The sequence below is a fragment of the Hoplias malabaricus genome, chromosome 2 (genome assembly GCF_029633855.1).
Source record: "Hoplias malabaricus isolate fHopMal1 chromosome 2, fHopMal1.hap1, whole genome shotgun sequence".
Taxonomy (NCBI): Eukaryota; Metazoa; Chordata; class Actinopteri; order Characiformes; family Erythrinidae; genus Hoplias; species Hoplias malabaricus.
Window position 1 is genome coordinate 24,112,669 of NC_089801.1, and position 20,703 is coordinate 24,133,371.

At 38.7% G+C, this 20,703-nt stretch overlaps 1 protein-coding gene across 1 annotated transcript; it reads left to right on the plus strand.

The window, feature by feature from the left end:
- The first annotated feature begins 1,084 nt into the window (after positions 1 to 1,084).
- pip5kl1 (phosphatidylinositol-4-phosphate 5-kinase-like 1) lies at positions 1,085 to 20,703 on the plus strand. Its single transcript, XM_066662303.1, has 11 exons — positions 1,085 to 1,173; positions 5,252 to 5,443; positions 11,475 to 11,525; positions 12,351 to 12,505; positions 13,220 to 13,344; positions 13,437 to 13,471; positions 13,611 to 13,666; positions 15,998 to 16,110; positions 17,170 to 17,332; positions 18,060 to 18,098; positions 20,268 to 20,703. The coding sequence occupies exons 1-11, from the start codon at positions 1,159 to 1,161 to the stop codon at positions 20,701 to 20,703; spliced, it is 1,380 nt and encodes a 459-aa protein (XP_066518400.1). The 5' UTR covers positions 1,085 to 1,158.

The window sequence follows — 20,703 nt, forward strand, 5'->3', positions numbered from 1 at the left end:
GAACAGGGCTGTTTAAACATGGAGAATGCTGCTGTGGTGTTTGATCCTTGTAGTATTTTGACCAAAGCAGGTTACCGGCGTTTCCCAGAACTTAATGAAATTAAGGTCCCCGTTATAATAGAATTACACACAGAATCAAGGGTTTATTCACTGTCCCATGCTGTTTCCTGAAGTATGGATCCTCAGTGGGGGTTATGTGTAAAAACATTTATGATGGTGACATTGCAACTATCCTGAATAAAACTTTAACAATGGTCACACAGTACAAACTATTTTTAATAAAGAAATGTGTTTGATATGGATCCTTTAAATGGTGCAGTGGCACCAGAATAAAATACCTGGACCCTAAAATAGCACAAGAAACCAGACTGAATGAAGGTTTATTCACTAGTCAGCTATAACCCACAATGTCTTATTTGTTCTACACTAATTGTCTGTGACCATACAGGTGCATTTTGTGTTTCTACAGTTACCTCTGTTGCATAGCCTCTTTTATCCTGCTCTTCAATGGTCAGGACAACCACAGAGCAGGTATGATTGGGTGGTCGATTATTCTCAGCACTGCACTATTTGATGGTAGGAGTGGAGCAGACACAGCAGTGCTGCTGGAGTTTTTAGACACTGGACCCCCTCACTGACCACTCTGGTTGGTCCACCTTGTAGAGACAAAGTCAGAGACAGTAACTCATCTGCACCGTTTGTGAAGTACACTACTTATTCGTCAACTTCTAAATTAAATTTTCCGGTAAACTTAAATAAATCAGTAGTTACATTCTAAATCCTTTGCGTGTAAAACGCTGTGCGGACGCTCTGAATGCTTAATTCATGTAGCCATAATAGTCTGATCAATCTGAGAGGAGAATATACAAACAGATATATGCCGTTGGCCGGATATTTTTGGTTGGTTGACCAAAGTGCTGTGTCTGATCCACTTTTAGCACAACACACACTAACACACCACCACCAGGTGGCACTATAACCTGCTCTGTAGTGGAAAGTTAGAATGAAAGACGAATGGCGAATGGGAAGCCAGCATGAGAGAGAGAGAGAGAGAGAGTGAGAGAGAGAGAGAGCGCACTGAAAGCCATGTGTCATCCGAGGACGGAAAGAATGCGCTGATCGCTCAGAGTGAAAACGACATGAAGCTCTGACTCCATCATGAATCAAACTGAGGTACGTCTCTCTCTTTCTTCCTCACCTTTCCCCCTCTTCTCTTTCTTTTTCCTCTTATTTTTTCCGCACTGGGTCCATCTGGGATGCTCCTCCTGCTGTGGAATCAGTATCTGCTTTAATTTCTTCTCTGAGATTCACCTCGGGTTTAAAAAGCCCTCACTATCCCCGCTGGTCTAAGGACAGAACTGACCATCAGGAGCACTTTCTAATTCTACAGTTACAAATTGCAGTCAATCCGTTGTTCTGCATACTTTATTGCCAACAATGAGCCACTGTCTCAGACTTTACACCTACAAGGTGGACCAGCAAAGTATGTGCGTCTAACAGAGTAGACAGGGTATTTCAAAACTCCAGCAGCACTGCTGTGTCTGATCCACCAGTGCAACACGTGTTGGTGTCACCACAGCCCTGAGAATGATCCACCACCCAAATAATACCTGTTCTGTGGTGTTCCTGACCATTGAAGGACAGGATTAAAATGGGTCTGGCAAAATATTCAGAGAAACAGTGGTCTACAATGATCTAATACAAAGTGAACAGTGGAGCTGAGAAAATGGCCAGTGATTATAGAGGCTAGGTTAGTTATTACATAGTTAATACAATCTGGGAAACTGCAGCCATAGGACACGGCTCTGTGATGCCGACATCGCTGGGGTCCCGAGGATGTCCATGTAGTGGAAATTCTTTAGTTGATAATGGTTCCTTTAAAATGGCATTGACCAGGTTTTACTGCAATATGCAAATGAGGTATGTAACCAATCACAGTGCTGTAAGCATCTTGACCAATCAGTTTCACAAGTGTTTTGATGAATGAGGATATCAGCAACAGGTCTATAATCGTGATTTATTATTTATTCACAGAGTCTGAGTTTAGAGTACTGTGTTGTATAATGAGTTATTACATTTGCATATTATTAGCAATATCAAATCAAGTTTATTCGTATAGAGCTTTTTACAACTGATGATGTCACAAAGCAGCTTCACAGAATTCCAGTAAAGACAAAGTTTTAACATAAAATGAAAAAGAAAATCCCCCAGGTGAATGAGGCCAGGGGCGACAGCAGCAAGGAAAACTCCCTCAGAGCTGAGGAAGAAACCTTGGGAGGAACCAAGGCTCCCACAGGGGACCTATCCTCCTCTGGTTAATCTCCCTACAAATTACTGACAAATATAAAAGGACCCTATACATCACATAGGTCTGATATGTTCATGTGTACTGATATAATCATAGTATATATAATGTAAGCAATGATAAAGGCTTTTATTATATTGATATTATTAATATTATTAATAGTAATAGTAGTAATAGTTAGGATTCCACCAATATGGTCCAATACTCACATTTCTGTTCATATTTTATAGCTACATACAAAATATCTCATACAAAGAGAGAGAGAAAACACACTCCACTCCTTCTGTTGTCAAGGAGACTGGTACCAGGCGCTCCATCATCTCCTGTTACAATCTACACATGCTCAGTTTTAAGTGAAGTACATTGTTGCCAGACCTGTAGCAAATCCCTCTGTTACAGTAGCACTGGGAAGTGTGAGTTAGCCACATGCTGCTTTTTGTATAGACCTTGTCAAATATCTGCAGCAGGAAATCAATACTCAGTGCTGACAGAGGTCTGAATGCTCGGAGCTAATTACAATATTGTCTGCATTCATTGTTGTACAGCATCAGAATTATTGTGGCCGTCACACAGCAGTCTATTCTTGTTCAAGGTTATCAGGAACCTGTTAATCTAGAAATGGACCCTTGGCTTCTCCTTTTACCCAAGAAAACAATGCTGCAATAATGCATATATATTCTATGGCCGAAGGATTGAGAGCACTCCTTTTAATGAGTGACTTTGGCTTTTAAAGGGGCATAATATACCTATTTCCACAAGTGAGCATCCTTCAAGGGTCTTGATGAAGCATCTATAACTTCTACACTGTTAGAAAATTGTCACTGTGATGGTACATTTTGCTCTCTGTGGTGGTATCATCAAGGGTACATATTTTTACCTTTAATTAGGGAAAATTAAAATTTAAAATTGTGTTTGTAGAATTGTATTTTACACAGTTCTATAATGAAAGATTACAAATATTCAACTGTCCTTCTGGAGAAGAGAATGTACCTTTAGGGAACACCATTGTTGTACCTATACACAGTTTGTACATTTAGTGACCAATAATGTACCTCTAACTTCTGAGAGTGCATCAAAATACCACATGGATCAAACACCACAGCAACTTTCTCCATGTGTGTAAACAACCAAGATCATAATGGCTGGTTTCAGCACCTGTTCCTTTAAATGAGAATGAGCAACTGTTCACTTCAGCACGAAAGTCCAGGAGCGAGGAGAATAAGCTCTTGTTTTTTTAGCCATTTTTGCTTGGTTGTCTTTCTTCAATGTATTCATTTTCTCCATATTTAATCAGTACTAATTTCTCCACACTCGTTATGTTTGTTTTGCTCTCTTTAACATTGTCTTTGCACTCTTTCATAAACACGGGTTCAGTGCTGTTAAGAGGTGGAATGCAAAATGGTTAAAATGCAGCACAAAATCAGAATAGCTTTTTTCATCTCATATTTTTAGACTTATGGCATTTTCAAACCGATTTTGTTTGGTCCGGACTTTCAGACTGTTCAGTTTGCTTCGAACCAAAATTGCAGGTGTTTTGGATCATGGTCCGGACCAAAGAACCAAAAACTGCTCAGACCAAAAGAAGTGGTCTTGGTCAGGATTTAACTGAATCATGGTGTGCAGTGTGAAAACACTTTTTGGATGGTTCGGACTTTCTGAAAACTTACACCCAGTAAATTATAGCAGAGGAAAAATGGGAAAGAAGTAAACATGAGCCGCGGTACAACATGGGGAGAAGACAAGATAAAATATTACATTGAAAATTGGTCAGATGATCACGTGAAAAAACAGCTTGAAAAAACACTTAAAAATGCTGAAAGATATGACAGGACAGGGGAACAATGGCACGTGAAGATAAAGATACTGTGGCAGCAATATTTAAAGGCATGTGATGCCATCCAGAAAAAAAAACTAATTCAATTCAAGTGTTGGGAGATGCTGTTCTCGTATCTTTTGATGACAGGATGTGTGTATATCCTGCAAAGTTCTTTAGTTCGCTTGTTGAACTGCAGTGTGAAACCAAAACTATCAAATTTATACAGTAACAAAAGTAAAAATAACAAAAACACAAACCTTGGTCCAGACCTTGGTATGGACTTTTGGGTGTGAAATTGCCCTTAAAGAACAAGTGATGTTTTTCAATATAAGTCCCCTTTAAGGTGCACCTATTTTATAATGATCATAGAGGGGCATCCTTAGAAGTTACCATACCCAGTGCCATAGAGTCCCCCAACACCGGACTATGGAGTAGTGATGGAGCCCTATCCCGTTTCTTTTGGTTGATTGTGTGTTTATGATCATCCGGCATCTTTACCTGACTTCACTCTGGAGATATTTGTGCAGTAACTAGACTAATCCAATCAGATTATTTTTAAATTAAATACCTTTTTTATAGTTAAATGCTAGAAATATGCTTTTGACATGCTAGTTTGACTTTTAGCCTTGGGTTTATAGGTTTCTCTCCATTCACATGAGCCTGGTCTTGCATGAGTGGAAATAACTGCCTGGGGACTTTACAAAATGGCTGCTGAGTGGACAAATTTTCCAATCTGGACTTTGCTGTTACATCACCAATAAGAGCACCAGGATGGTGATGTGTTGGATGCTATTTTTGGAATCATAGGAAGCTAAAGCCTTAATAGCATTAGCATTTAAAAGGAGGGTGTTTACTCATATTCTATTGTATTAAATGTATTAAGTGTAATAGGGAGAATAGAGCCTCCGTTGTTGCTACCCCAGGCTCAGCCCGGCAGACATGGCACTATGTAACTTTTAGAGGAGGGTAGGAAACAGGCCCCTATCCCACGCCCTCCTCCTTGCTTTCAGGATAGTGCTGTAAAAATCCTGTTACACTCTGCAATGGTAAGGGATAGCCAAGGAACAAAAATATCAGATCTTACTTAGTGTTCCTTTAACATGAATGGACATGTTTGTGCCCCTCAACAGATGGAGATGTCTGGCCCTGGTGGGAGTTGGCGGACCCACACTGTGAAGAGGAGAGTGTGGGGAGGGTTGAGGCAGCTGAAGCTGCTGGGAATGTTTGAGATCGACCAGCAGCATGAGTTTTACAGTCTCACCTGCATGATGAAGGAGGGTCTGTCAGCGGCTGTGCAGAATACCATCGACAACCCAATACCTGTGAGTACAGATGGGGGGATTGTGGAATCTTTTTAGTGAAATGTGTTCAACTGACGTGAGATAACAAAATTCTCCTGAGACAAAAGTCAATTACACGCTATAGGCACATGCTCATCTAATATTTGTCCTGAAATCAAGGGTGTTAATAAGTAGTTTGTCCTCATTTGCTACAGTAACAGCTTCCAGTCTTCTAGGATATGTGAGGGCTATACACTAGATGCTAGGAGTGGGCAATACAGCCCACTTACTTTCAGGAACACACCTTTGCAACTAAATAAATGTTATATTAATATTAATTACATAAAAAAATTATATATATAATAAAATAAAAATATATAATGTCACACAGCTCCAGGGTCCTGGGGTTGTGGGTTCAAGTCCTGCTCCAGATGACTGTTTGTGAGGAGTTTGGGGTGTTCTCCCCGTGTTCGCGTGGGTTTCCTCCGGGTGTTCCGTTTTCCTCCCACAGTCCAAAAACACACGTTGGTAGGTGGTTTGGTGACTCAAAAGTGTGAGTGAATCCCTGAGTCCCTGTGAAGGATTGGTATATGTATATATATATAATTATATTTTTAAATAAGTTTATTTTACTACAAGTATTAAAAAGTATTAAAAATAGAAAAGGTGACAAAAAATCTGTAAATATTAGCTTTTTTTGTAAACCACAGTAACTTAACATGATTCTGATTTTGTATATAAAATAATATAGGATATAAATCTACCACACAACCAAACTGCAGAAAATGTAGTGTGTGCATATAAACAGCAAAGTTAAAGCATTATACAAATCTTCTCAGTAAGTAAGAAAACAAATAATGTAATAGTTGATGTGCTGAGTCAGTGGAGTTTATCTGCTGGGGTTAGAGCTCATTGGCTGTTGAAGTATTCTAACAGCACTTTTTCTTTTCCTCGTCCTCAACCAGGTGCTCGATGTGGTAAAATGGGTTAGTTGTGTTTCTGCCTTCTGCTGTTATCAGCTTATTTCATTCTTATATAATACCATGGTTTATTGTACATCCGATGTTTTGTAACCAAACCACCTCCACACATTCCCCTTTTCTTGGAGCAAATTCCTCCGCCTCAGAGCCCCTTTCCACCGTACTTCACTCTGCCTAAAAGACTCATGTAAAGAAATTATGCCATATTATGGGTAACTGCATGATTTTATTACATAAACAAGTCAGAATATCCCTATTATCGCAATGTTATAAAAAATATGATGATATTATTGCGAAAGATGTGATATGGCATGGTCCCACTAGATGCTGGAATTTCTGTGAGGATTTAATGACATTCAGCTACAAGGGCTTTAGTGAGGTCAAGTCCAATGTTGGATGATTAGACTGGGATCAAACAGCACTCAGACCAATCCTAATGATGTTTTATGATGCTCCATCTGTTCAGATAACAGCTTTACAGCTCAAAACAGATGCTTCATATTAAGCATGGTGACTTTAAGCTCAAATGCTGCTGCTCCAGATCTCCTCCTTTCATTTTATGCCCTATGTCCAAGGCCTTAAAGTCCCCTCCAGTTAAGATTACATTTCTGTACCTTGTTAACATGTGTGAGTGGGGTTGTTTATATGCTAGAATATGCATCATGGGGAAAATAAACCATCATTGCCATGGTTGAGCATTTCTGCTTTGAAGATGAGGTGTTCAGACATCCAGGCTTTCTTACATCATAAACTTAAGAAACAGATCATGTCTACTTCCGGATTTGTGCATTCTGGGTAAGCTCAAATTGCAAGCACACGATGGAAGGGCGTGTGACTTACTGCATAGTCATAGATCAGATCTAACATCAGATATATATCATTTTAATGAGAAGAGATGAGTTTTAAAGGGTTTAATCAATGACCTTAGGCAAACTCCTTAGGCAAACTGCATGTCACTTGTAATAATTCCAGTGGAAACGTGATATTTTTTTGTGCACAGTTTTGTATGAATTACGGTGTTTAAAATAAATTCTAGTGAAGTTTGGAATCAAAAGATATATGAGTCTGAAATGGGGGGCTGAAAAATATTATTTACAAAACAGGGGCACTGCAGAAAGTGTTTGAAAACCACTCGCCTAAGGGTTTAAAGAACCTTAATTCATTAATACGTACAGGTGTTTGAAAATATTTAGACATAGATATATAGACCATATATAGAAGGGTGATACTGAATATTGTGACAGTGGCATGTTACAGTTGACTCAATGGCTTTCAAACATGTTATAATGTAGATTTGTAATCTTATTTCTGCCAGAATATAAAAAGAAATTCTACCACTTTCTGCCACATGCACAGGTTGGAATCTAAGCTGGCACAATACCACATCCTCATTTCTGATACCAGTGCTGAACTATTGAGTACTTATATGTATATGTTATATTATGTTGCAGCAAATGCACTGTTGTCTGTCTCACACAGGCACACTTTCTTAATACGGAAACTAATTTTTCTTGTTTTTCACTAACTTTGAAATTTGGAGTTAGTATTTTATTCCTAAATATTCTTCCAAAGGAAATACACATACAGTCTGTTCTTACTGTGTTCTCGTCAAATCCCAGCCCCCAAGACACAGGCATGCACTGTCTAATTTAGACATGTCTAACCTTGACCTCCTGAATCCTGGTGCTAACTCAGGGTTGTTGGATCTAGGCTGGGTATTGGAGTCATAATTAACATGAATCAAAAATGCCCTGACAGGCTTTTAGGTATGTCTTTGTCCTGAGTGATGAACAGGCCAGTAGACACATCCTTGTCTTGATTAGTAGTCTTGCTTGTTGATAAGCCATTAGTGGTAAACAGGCCCGTCGATATCTGACTGGTGGAATGTCTAGTAGATGTGTCCTTGTTCTGATTGGTGGAAAGGCCACTAGATGTGTCCTTGTCTTGATTAGTGGACAAGCTTTTTGATATATCCTTGTCTTGATTGGTTGACAGGCTGTTAGACACGTCTGTTTGTCCTGCCTGGTTGATTTGATCAACAAATATATTGATTTTACTGAAAAAACCTAAAGAAATTTACCTATCTTTACCACTTTATTTGGATTTTACTAAATTACTAACTATAGTGTGTCTTCAGGACAGTGATATTCTACTGTGTGTGAGCAGAGTAGCTTATTTCTGGCCATGATCTATCCATGGTCACTTCCACCATCCAGTTTCCTTTCATGCAGGCATCTTTATCCTGTGCTACATTCAAACGTTCCATTGAGCAGTAATTAGTGAGGGAATTACGCCCCATAGAGAGAACTCTATTTAGGCGGAGTCCCTTAGTGACCTGGTGTTTGTGGTGGTGAATCTTGGTGTGTTGTTTTATTGCTTTGTTTATGAAGAGGTGACTGCTCATGGTGCTTGGCCCCTGAGGAGAAATAGGAGACCAGCACAGAGCTCATGACACAAACACGATTGTGAAGCTTGGCTGTGTAGGAGAGGGGTCCAACAATGAAGCAGTCTTTGCTGCAGAGCACCAGACCCAGAATGATTTGCAGAAAAACTGGAGAGTAGGGCTGAATTATTAAGTACGGAATTTTTAAAATATATCAAGATTTTTTCCACTTCTCATCAGTGCATTGAAATCATTATACTTTTATTTGTAATACAAGGAAAATAATTACTAAAAATGATCTGCATTAATAAAAAAACAGATTTGTCGATTTCACTGTATATTTTGTCTACTTGCACTAATCACTTTGAATCTCCTTTGCAGCAGTTGGTTTACATCTAAATAATCAATGCATTTAGTAAATACTGCATATATGTATTATGCCTGTAACTGAACAAGAAAAACAGGGGTGGTGTCATGGACAGCAGGGGGTTACAAGTACCTTGAGGTGTGTTGCCTGTAAAACCTCTCTGCTAAGAAATTTCAAAGACGATACATGGTTAGGATATATTGCTCATTCCCTAAATGCTTAAAAATAACAAGAAATAACCCGTCTATATAACAGTCGAGCTTTCACATCTAGTCTAATGTGTATTTCTTTGACACTCACAGAACATACATCTTCTATCAGTAAAATCAGACTCAGTGTGAATAGGTTAATCATTTACCTTAAATCCATGAAGCTAAAATAAATAATATGTATTGGACATTTACAGCTACTAACTAAATGTTTTAAACTGTATGGTTTATCACATTGACACTGTAAAACATGTGAGGTGATTGTATGCTAATTTGTGGGCTATTTGCTTCTTTTACATTAGCTGGATTAGCCTTGTAGCTCAAATGCAGAGATAAGAAATGTGGGAAAGGTCCTTGCATTGGGCTGTATAGTTGTGTTTTGTGGAGTGATGGATCATAGTCCAGAACTTTTGGGATGGGTGTAGACCTAACATCAGTACCTGATGTTAAAACAACTTTCCATATCTCCAATGCCTTCCCTGGAGATTAGAGGCTGTTCTGGCAGTAGAAGGAGGACGAACTACCAATTATTACACTTGATTTTATAACACATAATGGGATGTACGGAGCATGAAAAACTTTTATCTAATCAGTTGTGACATAAACAGTGAAACACAAATGGTGTCTACTAACTCTCTGTAACTGTCCAGTATTTTTTTTGGTGTTTGTACATGTAGACACAGGGGTTGTGGAAAGGTTACACTATTGCTTTGCTATTGAAGCTCAGTTTGCTGAAGCAGCAGTCTGACTCATGAATGTGTATTCTGTTGTCTCTCATTCAAAGCACTTTTCAGCACAGTCACAGGAGTAGCATTCAGAGCCATGTCTCCACATTAGGTAATGTTATAGAATAGAATTAACATTCCTCTAATATCCTATTTAATTCTACCATGACTGTGATACAGAGATTAAGTTTAGTAATTAGGGAAATGTGATTATTTTTATTTAGTAATTTATTTTTGCCAACTTTATTCCAAAATTCTCCAACCAAAATGTCCTATATACAGAATATATACCACAAACCCCATTTTAAAAAATGTTCAGACATTTAAGGTGCAATAAAAAGCATCCAATTGTTTTTCATCCTTTGAGCATTTGTTTAACTGAAGATAAGGCAAAACCTATTTCCACTGTTTACACTGATAGACTAAAATGACAGACAGCCAAGTCAAGCACACACATTGTATCCATGCTGTTGTAGCACATGTTGAAAAAGATCTAGGAATGTCTTGCTGAAATAACCATGGGCTTCCCCTGACAAATATATAATTTTCATATTTTCACACATATATTGCTGTTGCCCAATCTCTGTTTCTGTTGATGTGTAGTTTACTGTAGTTTACATTTGAACACAGCAGCAGTGTTTCACATCATATGAAATTTTCATGATGAAATGCCCCAAAATGACTTGGAATGATTTTTTTTTACATTGCCTTTCATTGAAAGTTAAGAAGGTTTTTTCCTTTATAATTTTATTTGTTTTTCTTAGAAGAGCGATGATATGCAAGTCATCCATGCCTTAGGCACTGATGCACCCTGCTACCATAAAAGTGTTTGCTTTTGCATCTTTGATCATTTTGTTCTTGTTTGAATGTTAACTACATACATTTTTTTTAAAACTAACCAAAGTCAATGCATGCAGTACATGGAAACACGTTTTTATTTCATCCCTTGTCTGCAATCTCCATTTGATAATGTTCAGGCCCATTGTTCTTACACAAGTGCTTCTGCTCAAAATAAATGAACTATCAAGATTTTATTCAGCTTCAGTGTGTTACAGCAGGGACAACACTGAACTGTGAAGTACACTGTTGCCCTGACACTGCAAAATTACCTCAGTGGAAACCACCAAGAACGATCAAATGATATACTGAAGAAGCTGGGGTGATGGTTTATTTGTGTTTGTTGCATTTGACAAAAACTTTAATTAACAATTACATAATATTACATATGTCATTAAGTGTCTTGCCATATCTCTGTAGCCTGGTTTTCCTGCCCCAAGCAAGGAATGAAACCTCAGTCCATTGTGTGGAGACCAGAAAGGCCACTATGGTATTCCCACTATGGAAAATATTACCAGTTAGTAAACTGTTACCTATAATGAATAATGTACATTCGATGTCTTCTGTCCCAGGATGAGCTCTCTGAAGATGACTACAAACTTGAGGTGACTCAAATTCATAAGGTATGTACCATCAGCCCTCAACATAGCTTTTGCTTTACATGTTACTAATCATTGTGGTGGCGTTCACAAATATGAAATTAAAGCCCAAACTGAAATCACATTTGATAACATACACCAGTAGATCTGATTATCTCACACGTGGTTTTACAGGGGTTTGTTTTCTTACTAAGCGCTTAGAATATATTGTTTTACACTTTAAAGCATAATTCTGAGAGTATATTTGTGGAAATCTCCAAACATATTGTTTTAGTATATTGCATATATTGGACATATAGAAGGGTGCTAACCCTAACAGGGAATGTCGCTGCCACACAGCTCCATGGTCATGGGTTCGTGAGATGAATCCCCGCCTCAAGTCACTGTCTGTGGGGAGTTTGGTGTGTTTACCCTGTGTATCCCTGTGGGTTTCCTCTGGGTGCTCTGCTTTCCTCCTACAGTGGAAATGCATGTTACTAGGTGGAATGGTTGTTTAAAAGTGTTCACAGGTGTGAGTGACTAGGTGAGTGTGTGGTGCCCTGATGGATGGGTGTACTGATGGTGTGGTGCCTTTGATGGATGGGTGCCCTGTGCAGTGTGTTCATGCCTTTTGTCCAATGATTTCAAGTAGTTTCTTGACCTATGTTACAGTAGCTTTCTTTTCAGTGTAAAATGGATGATGTGCATTATAGTGAATAATTTAGAAACATAACCTAGAGAGTCCTGTTTTTGTTTGCTTGTGTGTGTATGTGTGTATGTATGTATGTGTGTGTGTGTGTGTGTATGTGTGTATGTATGTATGTATGTGTGTGTGTGTGTGTGTGTGTGTGTGTGTGTGTGTGTATAAAGGACTTCAGGATGGAGACATTTGCAGGTCCGGTGTTTGCAAGCCTGCGACGCTCCCTGGGGATGAGTGAGAAAGAATATCAGCATTCTCTCTCCTCAGAAGGCTGCTACCTGCAGTTCATCAGCAATTCCAAGAGCAAAGCAGACTTCTTCCTAACGTGAGTCAGCAAAAAGAGCCTGCAGCCCAACTCTCTCTCTCTCTCTCTCTCTCTCTCTCTCTCTCGTGCACACACACACACAAGCTGTCATGAATTAGACACTGTATGTTTTGCGCTGCACTGCTAATCTATTCATCAGAACAAAGCTACCACTATGACATTATTACCTCCATTTCCAATCAATAGCTTGAAATCAATATCCTCAAGGGTACATATTCTGTACCTTTAAATAAGGAATATATTCTACATATTATTGTACCTATTTTAATCGAAGGCTTTAACATTATGCTGATTTCTTGCGCCTAATTTCATCTCCAGGATTTATGATTTTTTATTTGACACCGTTCCATAATGAAAGATTACATATATTCACCTCTCCTTCTGGAGAAGAGTATGTAATCTATTTTAGGGAACACAACTGGATTTTAAAACCACCGGTGTAACTTTATGGAACATTTACACTGTTTGTGGCTTAATTGACCAATAATGTTCCTCTACTGTACCTTTTTTTCTACGTGTGTATGAAGTTAATATTTTGTCTATGTCAATAGACAGTTTAACACACTTAAAGGAGAACCTTAACTGCCCAGTTCTGTTATTTCAGCTGACATACATACACATTGGCATCCCATGCACTCCTAGACATGGATTGCAGGCCATGGACATTTTGACACAGGACTGCATTTTACTCACATATTTATTTTTGTCCCGTAGGAATGATAAGCGGTTCTTCTTGAAGACACAAAACAAAAGGGAGGTTCGGTTCTTGTTGTCTAATTTGCGGATTTATATGGAACATCTGGATAAGTTCCCTCACTCACTCCTGGTGAAGTTTTTAGGTGGGTCTCATTTCACACTCTGGCATGAACAGATACTCAGTGAAGCACCGTGACCCAGCATCTCACCTAAGAAGTACTGATTATATCCACAGGTGTTCACAGGATCAAGATCCCCCATCGGAGGAAGGTAGAGAAGAGTTTATGTCGAGGTTGTGTTGATTGTTGTGATTTACTATGCACTCTCATCATTGGTGCATCATTTAAAACTGTGTGCTGCTGGTTCACTGTTAACACACACAAGACTTATCTGATGTTTCTTTTTGTAGAAATATTTTATAGTGATGCAGAGCGTGTTCTACCCTGATGAGAGAATCATTGCAAGGTAAAATCCTGACTTCTGTCAAAGTTAAACAGCACTGTAAGACTTGTTATGGCATATCCTAATATATAACTTATTAAACACTAATTTCAGGCCAGTGTCACCTTTAAATAATGGGTACCACTTTACTCAAAATAAGACTATACTTATAAAAGTTTATACATATTTAATAAATCTGTTTTTATACATGATTATTAATTAGGTTGTAAACACCTTAAAAGTCATTAATAATCATTTGTAGAACAGCGATAGAAAGGGAATCAATGACCTTTTTTTGTCTAAAGGTGAAAATATATTAGAACATACTGGTAAAGAAAAACCTCAGACATGAAAATGTGAATTTTCATGTATAAAAGTACACCATATTATCATCAGTGTCTACACTGCTTGTAACTGGAAGGTTGCCGGTTTCTATTCCCAGAGCTGGCAGGTCATGACTGAAATGCCCTTGAGCAAGGCACCTAACACTCAACTGCCCGGGTGCCATGGGCTGCCCACTGCTCCGGGCATGTGTGTTCACTGCCCCCTAGTGTTCACTAGTGTGTGTGTAAATGTTTGTTTCACTGCACGGATTGGGTTAAATATGGAGAATAAATTCCTCTTTGTGCAAGCACAGTGGCCAATAAAGTGATTCTAATTCTAACTCTAATTTATTAACAAATATGTGATGAAGCTGTTTAATGTCGACTGATAGAGAAGATAAAGTCAGGTAAGTATCCAGAGATCTGAGATTTAACAGTGCTAATGAATTTGGGTTCACTATTTTGCAAACAGCAGGTCACTGCAAAGTCTAATCTAAAATGGTACCAATAATGTTACTACCTTCTACATTAGCTTTGTACCAGTGCAAAACTAACACTTTAGAAAACATACATAGTCTTGGCTGATTATTTTTATTTGAAGTAAAAACATCATTTTTAAAATAGATCTGCTGAACTATTCTTTTAAAAGTGCAATAGACCATTGTATTTTGTATCATGACTAATGCACTAGTGCATTGATTAAGATTTGGGATGTGCGATCTCTGGTGGCTGGGTTGTTGAACTACAGCAATACAGACAAGCACTGGCATTTAGGATTTTTCTCAGGAAGTAGTTTTGGAGCATTTTTATTCATTAGAACTATTGATAGTGTAAAGAGCAGCTGCTATTTACAAATAATGTGTCAAATATAGAGATCCTTTTATTAATTTTTTCACAACAAAAATGTTTATAATTTTCTTTCTACAATTAGCACAGAATTTTAAATCAAAAAGCCATATACCCACTAAATCATCCAGCTCGAGTGATCAGGACATTGACTCTGAAATCCAGCCTGCATACAGATTTTGCATAAAAAACACTCTTTAAAGACAAGATTCACTGCAGGTTTTGGTAGCCAGTGGGTTACGTAATAGTACATAATCTTTAATCAAGAGTAGTGGCTTAATTTACGACTCTGGATTGTACAGAATTTACTCAGCACCCTGTATATATACAAAGAGGTTTCTTGGCAAAAATGTAATAATAATTTGTACTTAGTGCTTCCTAAATCCTGATCAGTGCATTAGGACATTAGTCTAGACAACCTCCAGGGTCCAAGCAGTGGAAGAATGAGGACAAATATAGGCGGCTGAATTAACTTATGCTGATGTCACTGCTGAAATTATCCATTTTAATATTGTTTTTCGTATTTTAACGTTTAGATGCACTAGTTGGAAAATGGAGAAAAATCACCACATGCACCTTTGAGATCGTTTAAAAAATATTTTGTAATATGTTGTTTCCTAGTCTGGAAAAGAAGCCATTTTGAAAAAAAAAAACAAATTTAGATCTGGCCAACATTTAGTGGACACTTACTCGCTTCAGAAATCCAGGGTTGGAGTATGGGCAGCATGGTGGCACAACAGGTAGTGTCTCTGCCACATAGCTGCTGGGCCCTGGAAGTTGTGGGTTGAGGCCTGCCTTGGGTCTACCTGTGTCTGTGTAGGTTTCCTCCGGCTGCTCCCACAGCCCAAAAAACACACATTGGTAGGTGGATTGGCTGTGCAAATTCATATATGTGAGTGAAAGTGATGGACTGGTGCCCCGTCCAGGGTGTACTCCTGCCTTGCGCCCAATGATTCCGGGTAGGCTCCAGACCCACCACGACCCTCCTGAACTTGATGAGCGGTTACAGATAATGAATGAAAGTATGATATATACTATATGTAAAGGGTGCTGCTTTTACAACTTGTAACTTAGCATCGTACTTCATTTGACTTCTGCCAGACACAATCTGTTTCACTGTTTCTTAAATGAACTGAAACTCTGGGTTGGAAATACACTCTGAAAGTTCTGGTGTCTTTCTCTACAGGTATGATATTAAAGGCTGTGAGGTGAGCCGCTGGACTGACACGGCACCTGAGGGCAGCCAGGTCATTGTTGTTCTCAAGGATCTCAATTTTGAAGGGCAGTATATTACATTAGGTAAGGATGTGTTTTAACATTACAAAGGCCATTTAGGCTCCATATCCCTGATATATCTAAATAATAATCAGAAACTACTAATTAGATTTAAATAGTTAGGGTTTATCTTTATTACAGTCCAGATTAATCACACTTTCGCTGTAACAATAATCATCAGGTGAGAAGTTAAGACCATCGTTCCACAGGATTGATACCCTCCTCAAACTCAGGCTCAAACTGAACACATATGCAAAACCCAGCCCATAGAGCAGTATAGGGATGATGCCATCTGGGCCTGTGGCCCTCCTCACCTAGTTCGTCCTGAGTTCCCTTCTCACCTGCTCAGGTTATATGAAGATCCCTATGGGAGGAGTGGGAGGGGGATCCAGCTGTGGAGGACAAGAGGAGGAATGTTTGATGTTTGGCGTGGAGCTTAGTAGAATTGAAGAGTGCAGAGAAGTTGCTTTTAATATCTTAGTGGAGGAGAAGTGTAGTAGCCAGGGAGAGTGTAACTGGGTTATTGGCAAGTGTATTTCAAGGTGCATGGGCAACATGGATGGCCCTAAATCAAATCTATAGACAGATCTATTTAGTTAATTTAGTTGGAGACCCATGACTTTCTCCAAGTGCTGATCCCCTGCCTTTCTTTTCCAAGAATGTTTTTAACCATCTCCAGACCACACTTGCATTGTTTTGTGGTAGGTAATCCTCTGTTGTTTTTCCTGTAGCTATCCTTGTCTTCTTTAGTACTTTTTCCTTAGGGTGAGTTTAGGCAGGCCAGATTAGCTGAGTTGGGGGTGTGGGAAACAGTATGCACCTTATTTTCATGTACAGTTGATCAAGAGTCCATTCCATTCCATTTAATGCTTTTCTATGGAGAAAATAAACTGAAGATTAGTGTCCATGATGGGGTAACTTAAAGTAGCTGAATTCACAAATTATCAGGGTGTACAAAACTCACAGCAATGTTCCAACATGCAGTTTAAATTCATTTATGTTAAGTGTACTTCTTTTCTACAACAGCATAGCAAGTGCCCATATGCACTCCATAAAACATGTAGGTGTGTGTATGTGCGACAGATCAACAGCGTCAGTGGCTATTGCGGCAGGTGGAGATTGACACACATTTCCTGAGGGCCTTGAATGTTCTGGACTACAGTCTCCTGTTGGCCCACCAGCCCCTGCATCAGGATGAGCGCAACCACAGCCTCTCCTTCGCCACCCTCATCATGCGGACCAAAAAGTGAGATTTACACACACACACACACACACACACACACACACACACACACACACACACACTATCTTCCACACTTTTAATAGAATGTAAAAGTATCTTCTAGTATCCTGCAGAATGCAAAGCAGGATTTCTGTGATTTACTATAAACTAGCAAGGCTAAAATAATCAATTTCAGATTGATCTTAGAGAATAAGAGTGACATCTAGTGGACAATTGAGAAGTACAAGACAATTCTAGTTGGAAGAGACACTATGTCCGAAAGATTGCGCATATTGTACACACAAACTTTCAGTTCTGTACACAAAGCTTGTCTCCATAAAATACATAAAATGAAATGGGACATTCGGGGACAGCTGTAGCTAGTGATGTATAAAGCCTCCGAGTTGGGGTGGTGTTTGTGATCCAGAACTAATAGTTCAACAGCAGCGCCTGACTTCATTATAGTTAATGGGGATGAATGCCATCCAAATCTCACTGCAATGTTCAAAACATCCACTGTGTTCCTAGAAGAAGGCTGTATAGTCTTCCTGATAATACGATTCAGAAGAATGTCTGATTCTGAAAAATTACATCATTATATTCTGACAACTGATGTTCCTCCAAAGCTGAAAATGGAGACTGCTTCATCAGAACTAGGCCTTTTCTGTTTCTGCCCGGGGCTTATCTCAATGGTTAATTATTATAGGCTTTGTACTGACTTTGAATTTTCCATGTTCACCTCTGTTTCCAGATCCTTCCCTTTGCTCTCCACACGGCCAGTGGCAGGCAGGCATGTAGCTGAGACATAACTGACCTTTGCTGTAATTTGCAAAATAACAGCACAAACAAACAGCAGTAACAGTGGTGTTAAAGGTTTAACAGTAACTGTGCATGCGCTTGCTTCAACACCATTTCCAGATAAATTGGGACGTTGTGTGAAATATACATAATATCAGAATGCAATGATGTGCAATCATTTAAACAATATATTTCATTAAAATAGTACAGAAACAAAGTTTTAAATGTTGAAACTAAGAAATGTAATTGTTTTTTGAAAAATAAATGCCCATAATAAATTTGATGCCAGAAAATTGTTGTGTAATGTTATAAAAAGTAAATAAATAAACAAACGTTACTTGGACACAGGTCAGTGACATGATGGGATTTAAAGATAAAGTATCTCAGAGAGGCTGAGTCAGAAGTAAAGATGGAGAGGTTTTCATCATGTGAAAGAGTGTGTAAAATGTAAAAGAGTGAAGATCTTGGGGACTTCATCATCTATGGTACATAATGTCATTAAGAGATTCTGAAAATCTGGAGAAATCTCTGTATGCAAGATGGCTGTGATCTTTGGGCACTAAGGTGGCACTGAATTAAAAACAGATACAGTTCTATGGTGGAATTCGCTGCCTGAGCTCAGAAACCTTTCTCATTGTCTGTGAACACAGTTCATCGCTGCATCCACAAATACAAGTTAAAAGTCTATCATGCAAGAAGAAATATGAACAGGATCCAGAAACGCTACCAACTTCTCTGGGTATGTGCTCATTTAGAATGGACTGAGGCAGAATGAAAAAGTGTCCTGTGGTTTGACAAATAAGAACTTTTTTAGAATGTATTGCTGGCATCATATTCAAAATGGGTAAATATTTTTCCAACTTTCTCAGTTTCAACCTTTAAAATAATGTTTTTGTTCCATTTTAAATATAGGGTTTAAGTGATTTGCACCTTTATGTACATGTTGCACAGCATCCCAACGTTTTTGGAAACAGGGCTTGTACATTATACAGAGCCTTTTTTTTTTGCTTGTTTTGAAAGCTGCGTGCTTCAGGTGGACATGTTTGTTGGAGCTAATTGTGCTTCAGCAAACAAACTAACAAGCGGCCAAGCTACCAGAGACCGTAGTTTAGTTAGCTTTGCAAGATTTCTTTTATGTGTGAAGAAAGCTCTGATGCAATGAACAGAAGATATTATGCAAATGCATACATTTTATTATAGTTTTATGATCAGATTATTTACTTCTGATGAATTCAGATAAAAATAAACTTAACAATCCAACATTGATTTTATTTTAATGTTGAAAGTATTGTACTGTGCATATCTCACACAACACCTCGTCATTTTTTTCTTTCCAGTCAACATTGTCCTTAAAAACAGGTTTCATTTTTCAGTGTCAGGAAAACAGAAAGCCTGGCCAATTTATTTTTCATACTTATTTGAACTGGTTAAAGGAGATAATTCTGAGATTATAAATATATATATATACACAATAAACGGTTACTTCCAGGTATACATTGATTAAACTATATATTTTTTTTATTTTAGCTTTTCAACTTTGAGACAATAGCAGTATGAGTGGATCAGACACAGCAGTGCTGCTCGAGTTTTATGAACACTGTGATCACTCACTGTCCATTCAATTATACATACCTCCTTTGTTTGTCCACTTTTATATAACGCAAAGTCAGAGACAGTAGTTGAGTCTTCTATATGAGTGAGTTGTTAGTGTCACTGCAGTGCTGAGAGTAGTCCACCACCCAAATAATTTCTGTTTTGTGGTGGTCTTGTGTGGGCCCTGACCATTAAAGTACAAGGTGAATGAAGGATAAGAACATATTTAGAGGAACAAAGGACTACAGTTTGTGATAGAAAAGTACAAAGTGCACCTGTATGGTCATTGGATCTGATAAATGGACAATGAGTGTAGACGAAAAGAGGTCATTTTAATGTTTTGAGTGATAGGTGTACATGCTCTGCCTTACTCCTTACACTAAAAAATGTTTGCTTTGACTGGAAAAGAAAAAAAGAAATGGTGTTCACCAACTTGTGCACACATGTCCCTCAGAGTAGTTCCAAAAGAGATAAGCAAACTGAAAAGTGGTAAAAAAAGAGATACAAAAATGCACTGAACTGAGCTGTTCCTACTGCTTTGTCATTCGTTCTGTTCTGCTTGTTGAAGGTCAGTGAACACATGCTCCAGTCTTCCTGTCCCAGGGGCTGTCCCTGAGGAAGACTCCACTCTCCTGGCCACAGAAGTTGACAGTGGGTCGTCCAATAGTGGGATGAAAGGGACATGTGGTGACAGCAGTGGACAGGATTCTGTGGAGCAGGACAAACAGTCATCCAGAGCTGGGGCAGAATCAACTGAACTGAGGGAGTTCCAGGCGCAGAATCGCCGGCTACTACCCAACTTCAAAAACCCACTGCATGTTATTGATGGACCTGAGCAGCGCTACTTTGTCGGCATCATTGACATCTTTACTGTCTACGGCTTTAAGAAGAGGCTGGAACACCTGTGGAAAAGACTCAGGCATCCAGGGCAATCCTTCTCCACAGTCAGCCCTCCAGTCTACTGTCAAAGGCTATGCCAGTGGGTGCAGGATCACTCCAAATAA

Excerpts from the sequence above, each read along its gene's own strand:
- pip5kl1 (XM_066662303.1), top strand. Across the intron at positions 16,111-17,169 it reads AGGGCAGTATATTACATTAG|ATCAACAGCGTCAGTGGCTA; the intron begins GTAAGGATGTGT and ends TATGTGCGACAG. Across the intron at positions 18,099-20,267 it reads ACACGGCCAGTGGCAGGCAG|GTCAGTGAACACATGCTCCA; the intron begins GCATGTAGCTGA and ends TGCTTGTTGAAG.